The sequence below is a fragment of the Piliocolobus tephrosceles genome, chromosome 1 (assembly GCF_002776525.5).
Source record: "Piliocolobus tephrosceles isolate RC106 chromosome 1, ASM277652v3, whole genome shotgun sequence".
NCBI lineage: Eukaryota > Metazoa > Chordata > Mammalia > Primates > Cercopithecidae > Piliocolobus > Piliocolobus tephrosceles.
The window spans coordinates 110,258,898-110,275,634 of record NC_045434.1 but is presented as its reverse complement, the minus strand read 5'-3'; the positions used below and the strand labels follow the sequence as shown (position 1 = coordinate 110,275,634).

At 41.5% G+C, this 16,737-nt stretch overlaps 1 protein-coding gene across 2 annotated transcripts in view; it reads left to right on the top strand.

Annotated features, from left to right (window-relative positions):
• CD53 (CD53 molecule) overlaps nt 1–15,039 on the top strand; it is a 32,534-nt gene extending 17,495 nt beyond the window's left edge. The window contains exons 3-10 of one of the 2 annotated variants that reach the window (XM_023232582.2): nt 5,945–6,093; nt 6,186–6,265; nt 7,140–7,328; nt 9,112–9,186; nt 9,749–9,844; nt 11,451–11,531; nt 12,928–13,011; nt 14,232–15,036. In XM_023232582.2, coding sequence (XP_023088350.1) covers nt 6,203–6,265; nt 7,140–7,328; nt 9,112–9,186; nt 9,749–9,844; nt 11,451–11,531; nt 12,928–13,011; nt 14,232–14,303 — 660 coding nt within the window. In that variant the 5' untranslated portion in view covers nt 5,945–6,093; nt 6,186–6,202 and the 3' untranslated portion in view covers nt 14,304–15,036. Of the gene's footprint in view, nt 1–5,944; nt 6,094–6,185; nt 6,266–7,139; nt 7,329–9,111; nt 9,187–9,748; nt 9,845–11,450; nt 11,532–12,927; nt 13,012–14,231 lie in introns of both variants that reach the window. The other variant, XM_023232581.2, reaches the window with a different exon arrangement.
• Nucleotides 15,040–16,737: the final 1,698 nt, after the last annotated feature.

The window sequence follows — 16,737 nt, the reverse complement described above, 5'->3', positions numbered from 1 at the left end:
GTTACCACTTCACATATAAGAAGCTCCCAATAGTATACTTCCATTTCTCCCTTCCCAGCCTCTACACTATTATTATCATAAAGTTTACCTTTACATTTATTATTAATGCAATGCAATATTGTTATTATTTTTGTTTGAACTGTTCAGTATCTTTTAAAGAGATTTAAGACCAGGTGCGGTCATTCAAGCCTGTAATCCCAGCACTTTGGGAGGCTGAGACAGGCGGATCAGCTGAGGTCAGGAATTCGAGACCAGCCTGGCCAACATGGTGAAACCCCTCCCTATTAAAAATGCAAAAAATTAGCTGGGCTTGGTGGTGCATGTTTGTAATCCCAGCTACTCAGGAGGCTGAGGCATGGAAATTTCTTGAACCTGAGAGGCGAAGGTTGCAGTGAGCCAAGATCATGCCACTGCACTCCAGCCTGGGTCACAGAGCAACACCTTGTCTCAAAAAATAAAAATAAAAATAAAAATAAATTAAAGAGATTTAAATAACAGGAAAAAAGTATTGTGCATTTATTCCTGTAGCCACCTTTTCTGGTGCTCTTTGTTCCTCTGTGTATATCTGTAATTCCATCTGGTTCATTTTTCTTCTACTTAGAGGATTGCCGTTAACATTTCTTGTAGTATGGATCTACTGGTGTGGAATTCTTTCACCTTTTGTATATCTTAAAGTCCTTTTATTAGGTTAGGAAAATGTATTTTTGTTGGGTATAGATTTTTAGGATGACAATTTTTTTTCTTTAGTATTTGAAATGTGTTGCTCCACTTTCTTCCAGCTTGCCTATTTTCCAGTAAGAAGTCTGCTATTATCCTTACAATTGTTCCTTATTCCTTAACAGGTCTTTTTTTCCCCTGGTTGTTTTAAGATTTTCTTTTCTTTTCTTTTTTTTTTTTTTGAGACGGAGTCTCGCTCTGTCGCCCAGGCTGGAGTGCAGTGGCCAGATCTCAGCTCACTGCAAGCTCTGCCTCCCGGGTTCATGCCATTCTCCTGCCTCAGCCTCCCGAGTAGCTGGGACTACAGGCGTCTGCCACCTCGCCCGGCTAGTTTTTTGTATTTTTTAGTAGAGACGGGGTTTCACTGTGTTAGCCAGGATGGTCTCGATCTCCTGACCTCGTGATCCGCCCGTCTCGGCCTCCCAAAGTGCTGGGATTACAGGCGTGAGCCACCGCGCCCGGCCAAGATTTTCTTTTTATCACTGTTTCTTGAGTACTTTGATTATAAAGTACCTTGGTGTAGCTTTCTTCATGTTTCTTGTGCTTGGAGTTCATTGAGCTATTGAGCTTCTTGGTTCCATAGAGATATTATTTTCATCAAATTTAGGATTTTATTTAGTCATTATTTCTGCAAATATTTTTCTGTCTCTCTTCTGTCCTCAATTTTAGAGACTCCAATGACATGTATATTAAGCCACCTGAAATTATTTTTCAACTCATGATGCTCTGTTCATTTAAAACATTTTATTTTCTGGCCAGGCATGGTGTCTCACACCTGTAATCCCAGCACTTTGGGAGGCCGAAGCGGGTGGATCACTTGAGGTCAGGCATTCGAGACCAGCCTGGCCAACATGGTGAAACCCTGTCTCTACTACAAATACAAAAATTAGTTGGGCTTGGTGGCATGCACCTGTGGTCCCAGCTACTCTGGAGGCTGATGCAAAATTGCTTGAACCCAGTAGATGGAGGCTGCCATGAGCCAAGATCGTGCCACCGCACTTTGGCCTAGGCGACAGAGCAAGACTCTGTCTCAAAAACAAAAACAAAAATATATATATATATATATATATAATGTATATATATATATAATGTATATATATATATATGTTCTGTCTGTGTTTCTTTGAGGGTATTTTCTCTTGCCATCTTCAAGTTCGTTAGTTTTTTAGTTTTTTTATTCAGCAATATCTAATCTGCCATTAATCTAATCCAATGTATTGTTCATGTCACACATCGTAGTTTCATCTTTAGAAGTTTGATTTGAGTCGTTTTTATATTTTCCATGTCTCTATTTATTTTTTTGAAAACATAGTATCTGGCTTAATGGCTTTACCAGTCTAACAGCTGGGTTGATATTCATCTATCGCCATGTTATAGGTTGTGCTTTTTTGCTTCTTGCATGCCTGATATTTTGAGTGAGTATGTGTAAATTTTACTTTGTTGGGTGCCAAATATTTGGCATTCCTATAAATCTTACCGAGCTTTGTTTTAGGATGCACTTAAGTTACTTGGAAAGTGTTTAATATTTGGGCCCTTACTCTCAAGAATTGTTGGGTAGAACAGTGTTTGGTCTAGAGCTATCTGTTCCCTATTACTGAGGCAACATCCTTCTGTGTACTCTATCCTGTGAATCTTGGGGTTTTCCAGTCTGACTGGTGGGAACAGTCACTGGTGCTGTGTGAATGGCAGGCACTGCTCAGATGGTACCTATCCTTGGGTAGTTTCTGTACATGCAGGTGCTAATCAGGACTCAGCTAAATTCTTAATGGACACTTTGGTAGACTGAATAATAGGCCCCAAATATGTCCATGCACCTTATAGGGCAAAGATGACTTTGAAGTTGTGATTAAATTAAACATCTCGAAATGGGGTGATTATCCTGGATTAGCCAGGTGGTTCTTATCTAATCATATGGGCCCTTATAAGAATGAAGCAGGAGATATGGAAAGTAGCAGATATGATGACAAAAGTTAAGAAGTTGCATGATGCAAGAAAGGAGATAAGGAATGCAGGTGACTTTAGAAGTTGACAAAGACAAGGAAACAAATTATCTCCCTGAGCCCTTAAGAAGAAATGTAGCCTAGCCAACAAACTGAATGTATACTTTTGACCTTCAGAACTGTAACATAATAAATTTGCGTTGCTAAGGCACAAAGTTGTGGTAATGTTTTAGTAGCAATAGGAAACTGATGCAAGCACTGCTGTGAATCTTTGGGGTTTGCTCTCCGTGCACCTTTCTTTTGTACATTGCTGTGTCCTGTAAACCCTAGCTCCCTTGGTCTCCTCAAAATCTCAGCTCTGCCTCCTCAACCCAGGGAGTCTGTCAGGCTCTCCCTCTATGTTCCATGGTCTGGAAACTGTCTGTCAATACAAGCTGAGGCAATCACAGGGCTCACACCATTTATTTCCCATCTCTCATGGGTCCATGTCCTTCATTGTCTTACATTCAGTGTTTTGCAGACCATTATTTTATAATCTACATTTTTTAGCTGTTTCAGGTGAGGGGTTAAATCTGGTCCCTGTTAATCCATTGGCCAGAGGCCCATTTCCCAAATATGTGATTTTATATTTTTACATTAAGAAAAGGAAAATGAAAAAGGTGAAATGAATTTTCATAACATTTTAGTTACCTCAATATGTACAAAATACTATAATTTTAAAAAGTAATCGATATTGAAAAATTACTGATGTAATCCTTTTTGTACTAAGTGTATATTTTACACTTTCAGCACATAGTAATTCAGACTAGCCAGATTATAAGTGCTCAAGGCTGCAGCACAGCTCTAGGGTACAGTGAATCATGAGAGTCCGTGTTTAGCTGCTCAAGGGGACTACATTCATTTAAATGTTTCAGCTTTAATGTCCTCCACCATGAAATATTCTTTGATCAACCCAGCTGAAAATCTTTGCAGTTTCACGGCATTTGTTACTGTTCTTTGGGACTTGACATATTTTATCTTTATTGATTGATATAGCTTGTGCGAAGGGCAACAGGAAGGATTCTCAAGAATTTGGAAATGAGGACTGGCAAATGTCACATTCTAAGGGTTAATTTAATTTTTTTAAATTCTAGATAAAATGAATAAGATTATTTATTCATAGATGTGTCTTACTCTATGAGATATTTTGTCAGTGTGATCCTGATAAAGGGCTGGGAAACACCCACATTCATCATTCACTCCTGATAAACAGAGTAGTTCTTTAAGACTTAATAATTGGCCGGTCGCGGTGGCTCACGCCTGTAATCCCAACCCTTTGGGAGGCTGAGGCAGGTAGATCACAAGGTCAGGAGTTCAAGACCAGCCTGGCCAACATAGTGAAACCCCGTCCTTACTAAAATAAAAACACGAAAATTAGCTGGACGTGGTGGTGGGCATCTGTAATCCCAGCTATTCTGGAGGCTGAGGCAGGAGAATCACTTGAATCCGGAAGGCAGAGGTTGCAGTGAGCCTAGATCATGCCACTGCACTCCAGCCTCGGTGAAAGTGCAAAACTCCGCCAAAAAAAAAAAAAGACTAAATAATCATGGGTTCAATTTACTGAGTACCAGTCTTGCTGTATCCCAGTCTGTGTGATAAGATCATTTAATCTTCACGTCCACCCTAAGAGGGATAAGTATTGGCCCGTTTTACATAGGTAGGAAGAACTTGTGACTAGAACTGTTAAGTTTGGTGTCCCATTCTCACAAAGCTGTTTAGTGGCATATGTAAGAGGAAAATTCAAGCTTGACCTCAAAGCCTGGGTAATAAATCATCACACTTGACTCCTGATATATATTCAAATGCATTTATAATCCAATTAATTTTATTTTAATTTTATTAAAGTAACGATGTAGACTTAAGGATAATCCTGAGGAGTAAGACAAGGAGAAAAAGGAGGGAAAAAGCACAAAGTAAAGGAAAAGGGTACGAAATAGATCTAAGTATCTGGTGTTTACAACAGAGAAATTCATTTTATTGTGGAAGAGAAGTAGCTCACCAGGCTTATCTACAGCTTGGATGAACTATTCCCTCAAGACCATGTGATTCCCGGGTACCTTGAAACTGCAAAGAAGATACTATGGATTGCACAAGTGACCCATGCACTGGAAAAGGCATAATTTTAATGGAACACTGCCTCAACATTCTGCTTTAAATATCAGTCCTGTGCACAGTTTTAAAAATGAGTCACTTTATAGAATATCATTACCTCTGACAGAAAATTCAAAATTCTGGCCAGGCACGGTGGCTCACGCCTGCAATCATCCCAGCACCTTGGGAGGCCAAGGTGGGCGGATCACTTGAGGTCAGTAGTTTGAGGCCAGACTAGGCAACATGGTGAAACTTCCTTTCTACTAAAAATACAAAAATTATCCGGGCATGGTGGTTCATGCCTTTAGTCTCAGCTACCTGGGAGGCTGAGATGGGAGGATCACTTGAGCCTGGGAGGTGAAGGTTGCAGCGAACTGAGATTGTGCCACTGCACTACAGCTTGGGTGACAGATTGGGACCCTGAAAAAAAAAAAAAGAAAGAGAGAGAGAGAGAGAAAGGAAGAAAGGAAAGGAAAGGAAGAAAGGAAAGGAAAGGAAAGGAAGGGAAGGGAAGGGAAGGGAAGGGAAGGGAAGGGAAAAAGGAGAGGAGAGGGGAGGGGAGAAGAGGGGAGGGGAGGAGAGGGGAGGGGAGGAGAGGGGAGGGGAGGGGAGGGGAGGGGTCAAAATTCTGTATCTGGATTTCTAGAATTGAGGACCAGACATTGGAAACTGATGTCCTCACTAAGAAAATGATATTCTAGTTGAAAAAAACAAAAACTTACATTGCTATCTTTTTTTACTTCCCCATTGCATATTTGTTGGCTTGTTTTATCTCTGCTGTAAGACTGTTATCTTCTAGAGGATAGCTACTGCTTAGTCACAGTTGTGTTTTCCACAACATCTAGAACAGAAAACATTATAAATGTTTCTGGAATAAAAGAATAAATGAGGCGTGGCTATGTTCTCCCCACTTTCATGTGGAGAAGTTTACTGATCAAATGTAGTATGTACATGAATCATAGAGTATTTAAGAAACTGGCCCATCAAGCTGTTGGCTTTCTTGATGGCTGATTGACCAGCCCATCCCTGACTTCAAGGGCTTAAGTAAGTGCCCAGAGACACTAGTTGCTAATGCTGCAGATAGAGCTGAAGCACCGGCCTGGTCTTTGTCACTGTGACCCATCCTCTTCTAAGAATGGCTCTATTTTCTTCTACAGTGCTTAATTCAATGTTAAGCATTGTTGGCTTGCTGAATTGGACAAAAACTGAATGTCTAAGATGAGCCAGTTGGTATTTCAGTTCAGAAACTAGGAGAGTGGAGAGTTTGGGGAAACTTTCCAGAGGAGAGCCACAGCTCAAACCCAAGGTAATGCTAGAGATCCCTGAACATTTGTACACTCTGATCTCTGGCTACTTTACAGAGCCAGGTAACTTAATTTCTTCTTCCTTATTCCTTAGGGCAAGAATATCACAGCATGGGCATGAGTAGCTTGAAATTGCTGAAGTACGTCCTGTTTTTCTTCAACTTGCTCTTTTGGGTAAGTGTGTCTCTTCTGAGCATGGTTAAGCTCACCTTTCCCCAGCTAAGCTCTCCTCTCTCCTCTACTGAAGAGGCTGGTGTGGGGTAAAATGCATGCATGTTTGGGTCATGTCCAGCACGACCATCCTAGAAACAAAGGAATAATAATTTTTCCCCTCTTTCTGCCACAGAATAAACCTGCAAAATTGAAAGGTACTAGTGCAGTTATTAATGGAGGTGCCATTTCTCTCTGAGGACTTTAGTTTACTACTACTTATAGCTAACATATATAGCTGAGAAACCTGAGACTGTGTGCTCTGGGTATTGAGTGCCTCTGTTTTTCTTGTCTTTTTTTCTAGATTCCTTGAAACAATAAGTGATTGAAAGGAAAGTCACCCCTTCCGGGGAGGTTTCACTGTACAAAATTCAGCAATTGAATTTCAGATATAGGATGGGTTGGTACTTGTGTATATGAGAAGATCATTATAAGTTTGGATTCTCTAGTTTTCTGCCTAGCAAGATGAGCTTCCTCAAGCAGGACATCTTCTCTACATGGTCATGGTTTCCACAGGGAAAGCCATGTGTGAGCGACTGAAAAGATAAGGAACAGGAAGTTAGACCTATATATAGTGAAGATATTGTGCGGCTCACAGAAGTGCTTTTTCCTTGGTATTTGGAAATGGGTAGGAAGAGTTGTGAGTAGGTCTCCACATGAGAAAGCTGAGATTGCCTCTCCAATGTAAGCATGGAAAAGTTTGGTAAAAAAATTGTTCATGAGACTCTGATTGAGCCAGTTAAAAATAAAGTGATTCTGATCTCAAGAAAGTGAGAATATGAGGAGATACCCAAGAACCACATTTTGCTTCAGGATGTTGTGGGATTCTTCCTTTCAGATCTGCGGCTGCTGCATTTTGGGCTTTGGGATCTACCTGCTGATCCACAACAACTTCGGAGTGCTCTTCCATAACCTCCCCTCCCTCACGCTGGGCAATGTGTTTGTCATCGTGGGCTCCATTATCATGGTAGTTGCCTTCCTGGGCTGCATGGGCTCTATCAAGGAAAACAAGTGCCTGCTTATGTCGGTGAGTCCTTATAGAGATGTGGTGCCCCAAGTCAGGGAGATGGTGCCTAAGTCCCAGGCAAGATGTTTTTTGGTAGGTCACTTATAGGCACAGAAAGATCTTAGGAAAATGAGATTGGTACCTCAGATCAGCCAAGTCTGCCCAGACCAATAGTATATTATGTATGACTAAGGTCCCATGGACAGGTGAGAGAGGGCATTGCTATCCCCCTTGGTAGCCATTTTACACTGCTAATAATGACCTTTGTCATTATTATAATTCCCCTTCATAGCATTTTATTTTTTCTTTATGTCTGGATGAAACCAGGTATCATCTATTTTCCAAAATCCTCCTCACACTAGCTATTATTATGTACTTTCAGGATCTGACTCAGGGTTGCTAACTAATGGAAAAATAATTTCTAGATTCTTTCCTCCCCAAATGCCAGAGGATGCTCCCTTAACTCATATATGCACAAGATACTCCGTGGAGATCCAACTTAGTTGAGGGCTCTGGCTGCAGCCATTGAGGTCTAATGTGAGAGATGCTAGAGCCTTTTGCATATTGCCTATCAGGTACTATCCCGAGGAATACGTTAAGGCTTAGGTTTTGCCTGTAAGCACAGTTCCTGTAGAGCACTGAGCTCTGCATTTCTCTAGTGTTCCCAGAACAGAGCTTGGTGTAACAGTGCCACTCTACCAATAGACGTGGGTTTCTAATCATCTTGGCTCTTCCTTAAGTCATCTGGTTAATCTTTTTTTCCGTTATGGTTCAACTTTTTCATGGTGTTTTTTTTTTTTTTCTTTCTTTTTTTTTGGAGATGGTGTTTCACTCTTGCTGCCCAGGCTGGAGTGCGATGGCACGATGTCGGCTCACCACAGTCTCCACCTCCTGGGTTCAAGCCATTCTCCTGCCTCAGCCTCCCGAGTAGCTGGGATTACAGGCATGTGTCACCATGCCTGGCTAATTTTGTATTTTTAGTAGAGACAGGGTTTCTCCATGTTGGTCAGGCTGGTCTCTAACTCCTGACCTCAGGTGATCCGCCTGCCTCGGCCTCCCAAAGTGCTGGGATTATAGGCGTGAGCCACTGCGCCCAGTCGGTATGGGTTAACTCTTAAACTGCAGCCAAGAGAAGGAATAAAACAAAAGTCCCTTTTCTCAGATAGTTCTCAGACTAACGACAAAGGATGGAAGATAGCAGACATGGGGTAAGGTGAATGTTTTAAGCGGTCAAAATTAATGTTGGGGTAAAAAAGTTAAAGGAGAAGGAATAAGTGAAAATGTTTTCTGTTGTGTGTTATTAGCATAAAGGGAGTAAGCATCGGAAGCTGGAAACAAATATGAGTTAGAACCATGCCTAGGACCCTTCTTTTCACCATTGTATAGGGCTCCTCTCAGCCACTACCCACAGTCCTCCACCCAGAGGTATCCCTGATCTTGTAGAAAGGACCAGGCCCCAAATGATCTAGTTTACCGACCTTTTGCTTAACTGCTTCAATAGGTAGATGTCAAAATTACTTAACTTATTCAACAGATGGTGTTGTGTATGTATTACACATATAGTGCTCTCATAGGCACAGCAGGTAGGAGAGAACAAAGAAGACAGTTGATCTGCCCTCTAAAGTCTAATTGTAGAAAAAAAAACACATATTTTCACAAAACAAAAGAAGGCTTACAACGGCCTGAGGAGGCAGAACAGGAACATCCTGCACGTGTGCAAACACCCCTGGATGCTCCCAGAGCTGAGTGGGAGTGGGACGAGAATGGGGATCAGTGCTCTGAGAATGTATCTGCTTTGTCCCAGTTCTTCATCCTGCTGCTGATTATCCTCCTTGCCGAGGTGACCTTGGCCATCCTGCTCTTTGTATATGAACAGAAGGTAAGTTATAAAGAGCACAACTCATTGTCTTAATACTGAAAGTGGGGAGTATGCAGTGGAGAAGTTGGTACAAAATTACAAAATAAGTCCTATAATAGAGATAGAAATGAAGTGGAAGGGTAGAGGAAAGAGAGAGTAATTGTAATTGGGGGGAGAAAAAATTTGTATGAAAGAGATTGTATCTGCATGGTATCTTGAGTGGTGCCTGGAAAGAACAGTAAAACAAGTGTCTCTTCCTCTACTTGCTTTCCTCTGTGTGTTTGGCAGGAGAGAATGTCTGCCTCAGTGCCTAAGGATAGTCCTTGCTTTAATTGCCCCTTTTCCTCCCTTGTAAAGCCAGAGCTCTAGAAGGAAGCAAGCCTACTAAATACTTCTTCCTTCAATGTCATCTCATGCTCAGCATGTACGCCCATAGATAAACACCCTCCCCTCACCCTTAGTTCTGAGGAGACCATTTGTAAGGGAAGAGCAAGTGGAACCACTAACCTATACTGGAAATTCCTTATTCCTTGAACTCACCTGCTTTTTACCATGTCTCCTCTGCTGGAATGTGCCTGCCCAGCTGAATGAGTATGTGGCTAAGGGTCTGACCGACAGCATCCACCGTTACCACTCAGACAATAGCACCAAGGCAGCGTGGGACTCCATCCAGTCATTTGTGAGTACAAGTGGAATCCTCTTCAGATCAGCCCAGACTTCATGTTCAAGTCTAAAACCCTGGGGGCTAGTTCCTTTTTCTGGAAGTTTCGGAATCTAAGGTCCACATTGCTGAATCCCAGAATAATGCCTTGGCTATCACAAACATGGGAGCCCAGTAATTAGTCTGATTAGTACAAAGTTCTCTACATTCTCTCTTTCATCTTTTTCTAATGAGAGTAGGTTTATTATCTAAGTTCTACTAGGATGTGAAGAAGACCCAAACACAGCAAACTGGATTAGTTTACGTATTTTCCAAAATTTTACTGAAAACAGCATTGTATAACACAAGAAATTGCCATTGAATTCCTGAGTTGCCCAAATCAGGCTTGTTACCTAGCCCACCAACACCCCATTCCTCATGTGCTGTTTCTACCCACAAACATGTATATGTATATGTACAGCATATACAAGCTCTGCGTTCCTGACATGATGTGTTGGGAGATAAAGATGGAGCCTTGCACCAGTATAAACGATTTGTGTCTCAAAACAGCACCACTATGACTGCACGCCGGCTTAGTATGGAGTAGAAGAAATGGCACAGAAATTAGAGCCTGGAGACCAGAATTGGGTAGCCTTGGGGAAGTCACCTAACTTATTTAGATCTCCAATTCTTTATTTTTTCAATTCAGTTTAGAAAACTTTTAATTATACAATTTTTAGAAATATACAAAAGTAAAGAGAAAAACAGAAAAATGAATCTCCCAACTCTTCAATAGTTAACATTTTCCAGTGTCATCTCCTCTAATTCCCCACACTTTTTTTGCTAGAATATGTTAAAACAAATACTAGACAATATATTATTTCATTCACTAAATATAAAAGAACTTCTTTTTGATGCACCTAAAATTTTATAATTTCTTAATACCACAATAAAGTAAATAATTAAATTTTCCTAATTTTCTCAAAAAATTTTAATTGACTTGTTCAAATCAAGATCTTAACAAGGCCTATGTGTTTATATTTGAATGATAGGTCTCTCTATTTATCTTTTAATCTATAGTAGTACCCCTCTTTGTTCTTGCTCTTTGTGGAAAGAAATTAGGCTGTTTGTCCTATAGACTTCTCCACTCTCTGGATCCGGCTAGTTGCTTCCTCTAGTATTTTGGTATCAGGGAGTCTCTGTCTCCCATAAGTCCCAAGAACTTAAAAGTTTGATGTGGTTTTTGTTTTGTGATAAGATTGCCACAGCTGTCACTTCCTATTGCATCATGTAAGCAGGTACATCATGTTTGATGGTCCTACTTTCTGTGATCTTAAGACTGGCTGGTGAGTCCAGGGGTGGTCAGCCTAATCCCTCCATTATGCAGTCCCTGGGTGCCTTATTCTTGATCTGTAAAATGTGACTAGATTAAGCACAGGGGTCTCTACTCTACAGGGATCTTATGTGAATGAAATGGTATAACAGATTAGAAAGCACTTTGTTTCAAGAAGCCCATAGTAATCAGACCAATTCTGGACTTCTGCTATAGAGTCAGTTCTGAAGGGCCCACCTTTTCCTCTAAGGTCCCAGCTTTTTTTCACTGTTGACTTTCTAACCATCATCATTTTGGGGGTTTGGCTTTTAGCTCCAGTGTTGTGGTATAAATGGCACGAGTGATTGGACCAGTGGCCCACCAGCATCTTGCCCCTCAGATTCAAATGTGGAGGTAATTTTGTTAGCAATGTTTCTGTTATTGACCTCTTTGTTTAAATGTTTAATTACCTTGGAAACTGCAGTCATAGAGGACCTAGACCTTTTATCGAGAAACAGGGGACCTTGAATAAAAGAGAGGCCAAGGCAACAACCTTGGGTAATTAGAAAAGACAGAAAAACATAGGAGCAAAATCATTTCGACTAGAGACACTATGATTGATCTTGCTACACTAGACTATTACATTAGAGGGGAACAGTTTGTGTGAAAGTAGCAGAGGGCTGTGTCTAGATATTTCTTAAGCAAGAAGTAGGTCTCCTTATGGTTAAAAGTGAAATGAGGCTGGGCGCGGTGGCTCAAGCCTGTAATCCCAGCACTTTGGGAGGCCGATACGGGCGGATCACAAGGTCAGGAGATCGAGACCATCCTGGTTAACACGGTGAAACCCCGTCTCTACTAAAAAATAGAAAAAACTAGCCGGGCGAGGTGGCGGGCACCTGTAGTCCCAGCTACTCGGGAGGCTGAGGCAGGAGAATGGCGTAAACCCGGGAGGCGGAGCTTGCAGTGAGCTGAGATCCGGCCACTGCAGTCCAGTCTGGGCCACAGAGCAAGACTCCATCTCAAAAAAAAAAAAAAAAAAAAAGTGAAATGAATAGGGTTGAGATAGAAAAGTTTCCCCCTCTCCCTCTTTCTCTGCTCTTTTTCCTTGGAGATGGCAGAATCCAGCCCCACAGGGAAATGAATCATAAGTGAAGGAGTAAGGAGTTGAGGGAGACAGAGTTAGTGGAACTATTGAAACAACCTGTCCAATTAATTTGGATCTCCAGAGTAGGCTCTGAGAAGAAGCCACAACTATCTTCCAACTAGACCAAATCCCTGAGGTCTTGTCTCCTCCTGTTATCTGCTCCTGAAGGGGTTTGGAAATCTCCAGGATTTTTCAGGTTTGTGGAGAAAGACTAGGACACCCACTGACCAGCAGCTGCCCTGGTGCTTGGTAGGGCTATGATGGATTTACTGAATGTTGAAGCAGAAAATGAAATGCAAACCAATTTTAGTATTGCATGCCGTATGTTAATCTCTGATCAGCACTGAGTGTTCAAAGACAGTAGGATGTCAGTTGCTGACCTGCCTCTTAGAAGCTAGTTTAACTCAGCGGGTAAGGATCTAGGACTTCTACATTAGGTACCACTGTAATGATAACAACACCAGAAAAGTCTCTAGTTTAATATTTCCCACCTTATGCCTGTTTCTTCATTCATGCAAAGAAAATAAAAATATAATACCTAAGTCTCTTTGTATTACATAAAGCAAAATGCAAAGCACTGTATCTTCCAAATAATCCTCTTGATATGGTGGAATTTGTAACTGAAATATTTAGAGTGGTATCATTTGTAACTGAAATGTTTTCTAGGGTTGCTACGCGAAAGCAAGACTGTGGTTTCATTCCAATTTCCTGTATATCGGAATCATCACCATCTGTGTATGTGTGATCGAGGTAAGCGCTTAATCACAGGGTTACTATGAGGATTATGAGTTAAGTTAGGTAAGGTTTCAGAATAGTACCAGGTACACAGTATTTACACATAAATGTTAGCTATTTTTACTAGAATCTGAATTCCCCCAGTCAAGTAGCAAATAATGTAATTAACAATTTACTTTAAGGTATATAGAAAATGTGCTGTAAGAACATCTCTTGGCCGGGCGCGGTGGCTCAAGCCTGTAATCCCAGCACTTTGGGAGGCCGAGGCGGGCAGATCACGAGGTCAGGAGATCGAGACCATCCTGGCTAACACTGTGAAACCCCATCTCTACTAAGAATACAAAAAATTAGCCGGGCATGGTAGCGGGCGCCTGTAGTCCCAGCTACTTCGGAGGCTGAGGCAGGAGAATGACGTGAACCCCGGAGGCAGAGCTTGCAGTGAGCTGAGATCGCGCCACTGCACTCCAGCCTGGGGGACAGAAAGAGATTCCATCTCCTGAAAAAAAAAAAAGAACATCTCTCTGGTCAATTTATTCCTCAGAGATATGGGTGATTCACATGATTCGCAGTCAAACAGAAACCAACAAGCAGACTCCCACTTTGATCCTTCCTCAGCTGATCTGAAAAAGACGAATTGATAAAGTATTTCATTTGAAAACCTGATCTTGCATGTTAAGGGGCTGATGATGAAAATTGTAATCACTTTCCTCTTTGTTTCTATGCTTAGTTTGACAAGTGATGGGTGAATTGAGGGTAGTTTTTTGTCCTTTTTAATAAAAAAGGACAAAAATAAGGTGATATTTCTAACATTTTTCCACCCAAGTGTTGGATATATCATAGATTAGTTAAAACTCAACCAGGAAGCTCAGAGAAAATGACTTTTCTCTGCTTGGAAACAAAGGAGGCACAGAGCATGGATAGAGATAAGTCATTGCACAGTGTTCAGTGAGCAGAATATGACCATCCTAGTAGCAGGCCTTCTGTGACTTCCTCAGAAGATAAAACAGGCTCCAGTACTTTACAGCCTATTATCTTGTCATCATTGACCCCGTTTCTCTCCCCACTGCTATTCTTTAACTAAAGGAGAGAGCTCCTGAGAGAGACTTGAAAGTAATGGTGGGAAGGGTAGCTTCAGTGTAATGGGTACATTCTTTCTCTCAGAGGCCAATCCCAGGAATTGTGAAAGAAATGGCTTTTCTTATGAAGACTTCAAATTTTCCCAACTCTTTTCACAGGTGTTGGGGATGTCCTTTGCACTGACCCTGAACTGCCAGATTGATAGAACCAGTCAGAGCATAGGGCTATGATCTGCAATTGTCCTGTGCTGAAGAGACTTGTTTCATCTCTGGAAATGCAAAACCATTTATAGCATGAAGTCCTAAATGATCACCTGCTGGATGATCGTCCTCCCAGCCTTTCCCTTTTGAGGTCCCTGTCTTATACAACCAGAGAAGCGGGTGTTGGCCAGGCACATCCCACCTCAGGCAGCAAGACAATCTTTCACCCACCTCAGGCAGCAGCCATGTCTCTCAAAGTAGTGAAACTAATATCTGAGTATTTTTTGGACATGAGAGGCAAAGAGAAACTGTATCTAATGGCCCAACATCAAAAGGTGAACCCAGGATATGAGTTTTTGCATCTTCCCATTGTTGAATTAGTCTCCAGCCTCTAAATCATGCCCAGTCTTCTCCCCAGCGTCAAGCAAGAGACAAGTTGAAGGGAATTCTGGGGCCAGGCTCACTGGACCATTGTCTCAACCCTCTGTTTCTCTTTGACTAAGAGCCCTGGCTACAGGAATTACACAGTTCTCTTTCTCCAAAGAGCAAGATCTCATTTCAATTTCTTTATTAGAGGACCTTATTGACGTGTTCTAAATCTTTCCAGACAAAAACTATCCAGTGATTTATATCCTAACTTCAACCAGTAACTTAGCTGATAATCACAGTAAGAAGACTTCTGGTATTATCTTTCTATCAGATAAGATTTTGTTAAGGTACTATTTTACTCTTTAATAAATAAAACAGTTTATTATCTCAATCACAATATTCCCATATATCAAACACTCCTTCCATGACCCAGCCTGATTACCCTGATTAATGCACCAAGCCAGGTGTATATTAATTATCTACTGCTGCATAAAAAATTACTCCAAAATTTAGTGGCTGAGGACAACAAACATTTATTATCTCATGGTTTTTGTGGGTCAGGAATCTAGGAGCAGCTTGGCTGGGTGATTCTGGTTCACAGTCTCTCATGTAACTGCAGTCAACATGTCAGCCTGGGCTGCAGTCACCTTAAGGCTCAACTGAAAGAGGATCTACTCAAGCTGTCTCACCTGGCTGTTGGCAAGCCTCAGATCTTTGCCACTTGTGCCTTTCCACAGGGCTTCCTTATGATATGGAAGCTGGCTTCTCCCCATTTAAAGACATCCAAGAAAGAGCGTGAGATTTGGCACCCAAAACAGAAGCCACAGTTTGTTGTTGTTGTTTTGAGACGGCGTCTGGCTTTGTCACAGGCCGGAGTGCAGGCCGGAGTGCAGTGATGCAATCCTGGCTCACTGCAACCTCCGCCTCCCAAGTTCAAGCGATTCTCCTGTTTCAGCCTCCTGAGTAGCTGGGACCACAGGTGTGTGCCACCATGCCTCACTAATTTTTTTTTTGTATTTTTAGCAGAGATGGGATTTCACCATGTTGGCCAGGCTGGTCTTGAACTCCTGACCTGTGGTGATCCACCCGCTTCAGCCTCCAAAGTGCTGGGATTACAGGCATGAGCCACGTCACAGTTTTTTTTTTTATAACCTCAGATGTGCCACCATATCAGTTCTGCCATATACTGTTTTTAAAAAGTGAGAATATGGCACATGTATACATATGTAACAAACCTGCACATTGTGCACATGTACCCTAGAACATAAAGTATGACTAAAAAAAAAAAAAAAAGAAACATAAAAAAAAAGTGACTTGAAATGTTCAGCTCACATTCAAATAAAAAAAAAAAAAAAGGAGATTATAGACAAAGGTGTAAATCTGTAGTGGATAGAGATCATTGGAGGTCATCTAAGAGGTTGCCAACCCCACCATGTTTGTTTGGTCAAAAAAAGAAGCTAAATTGAATGATCTATAAGCTAAATTTAATTATCTACATATAACCACACTTTGTAAGGCAGAAAATAAGACCACATCTAATAGGCAGCCAAATGTAAAGAAGTCAGAGAAAGGGATGGAGAAAAACTGGTTTCTGTTCTTGAAGTTTTATGTATCATCTCCCCTCTCCCTTTAAAAAAATTAGTCATTTCAGTGGTAGTCTATAGAAAAGCCTACAACTTTTGCATTTTCCTGAGACAAAGAAGTAGCAGAGGAGACATTCTCTCTCTCGCTGTTTTTTTTGTTTTTGTTTTTTTTTTCTGAGACAGAGTTTTGCTCTTGTTGCCCAGGCTAGAGTGCAGTGGCGCGATCTTGGCTCACTGCAACCTCCACCTCCTGGGTTCAAGTGATTCTCCTGCCTTGGCCTCCTGAGTAGCTGAGATTACAAGCACACGCCACCACGCCTGGCTAATCTTTGTATTTTTACTAGAGACGGGGTTTCACCATGTTGGCAAGGCTGGTCTTGACCTCCTGACCTCAGATGATCCACCTGCCTCAGACTCCCAAAGTGCTGGGATTATAGGCGTGAGCCACCGTCCATGGTGAGACATTCTCTTGATTGTCACAAGTTTCAAAAGTATCTCACATTAAACATGCA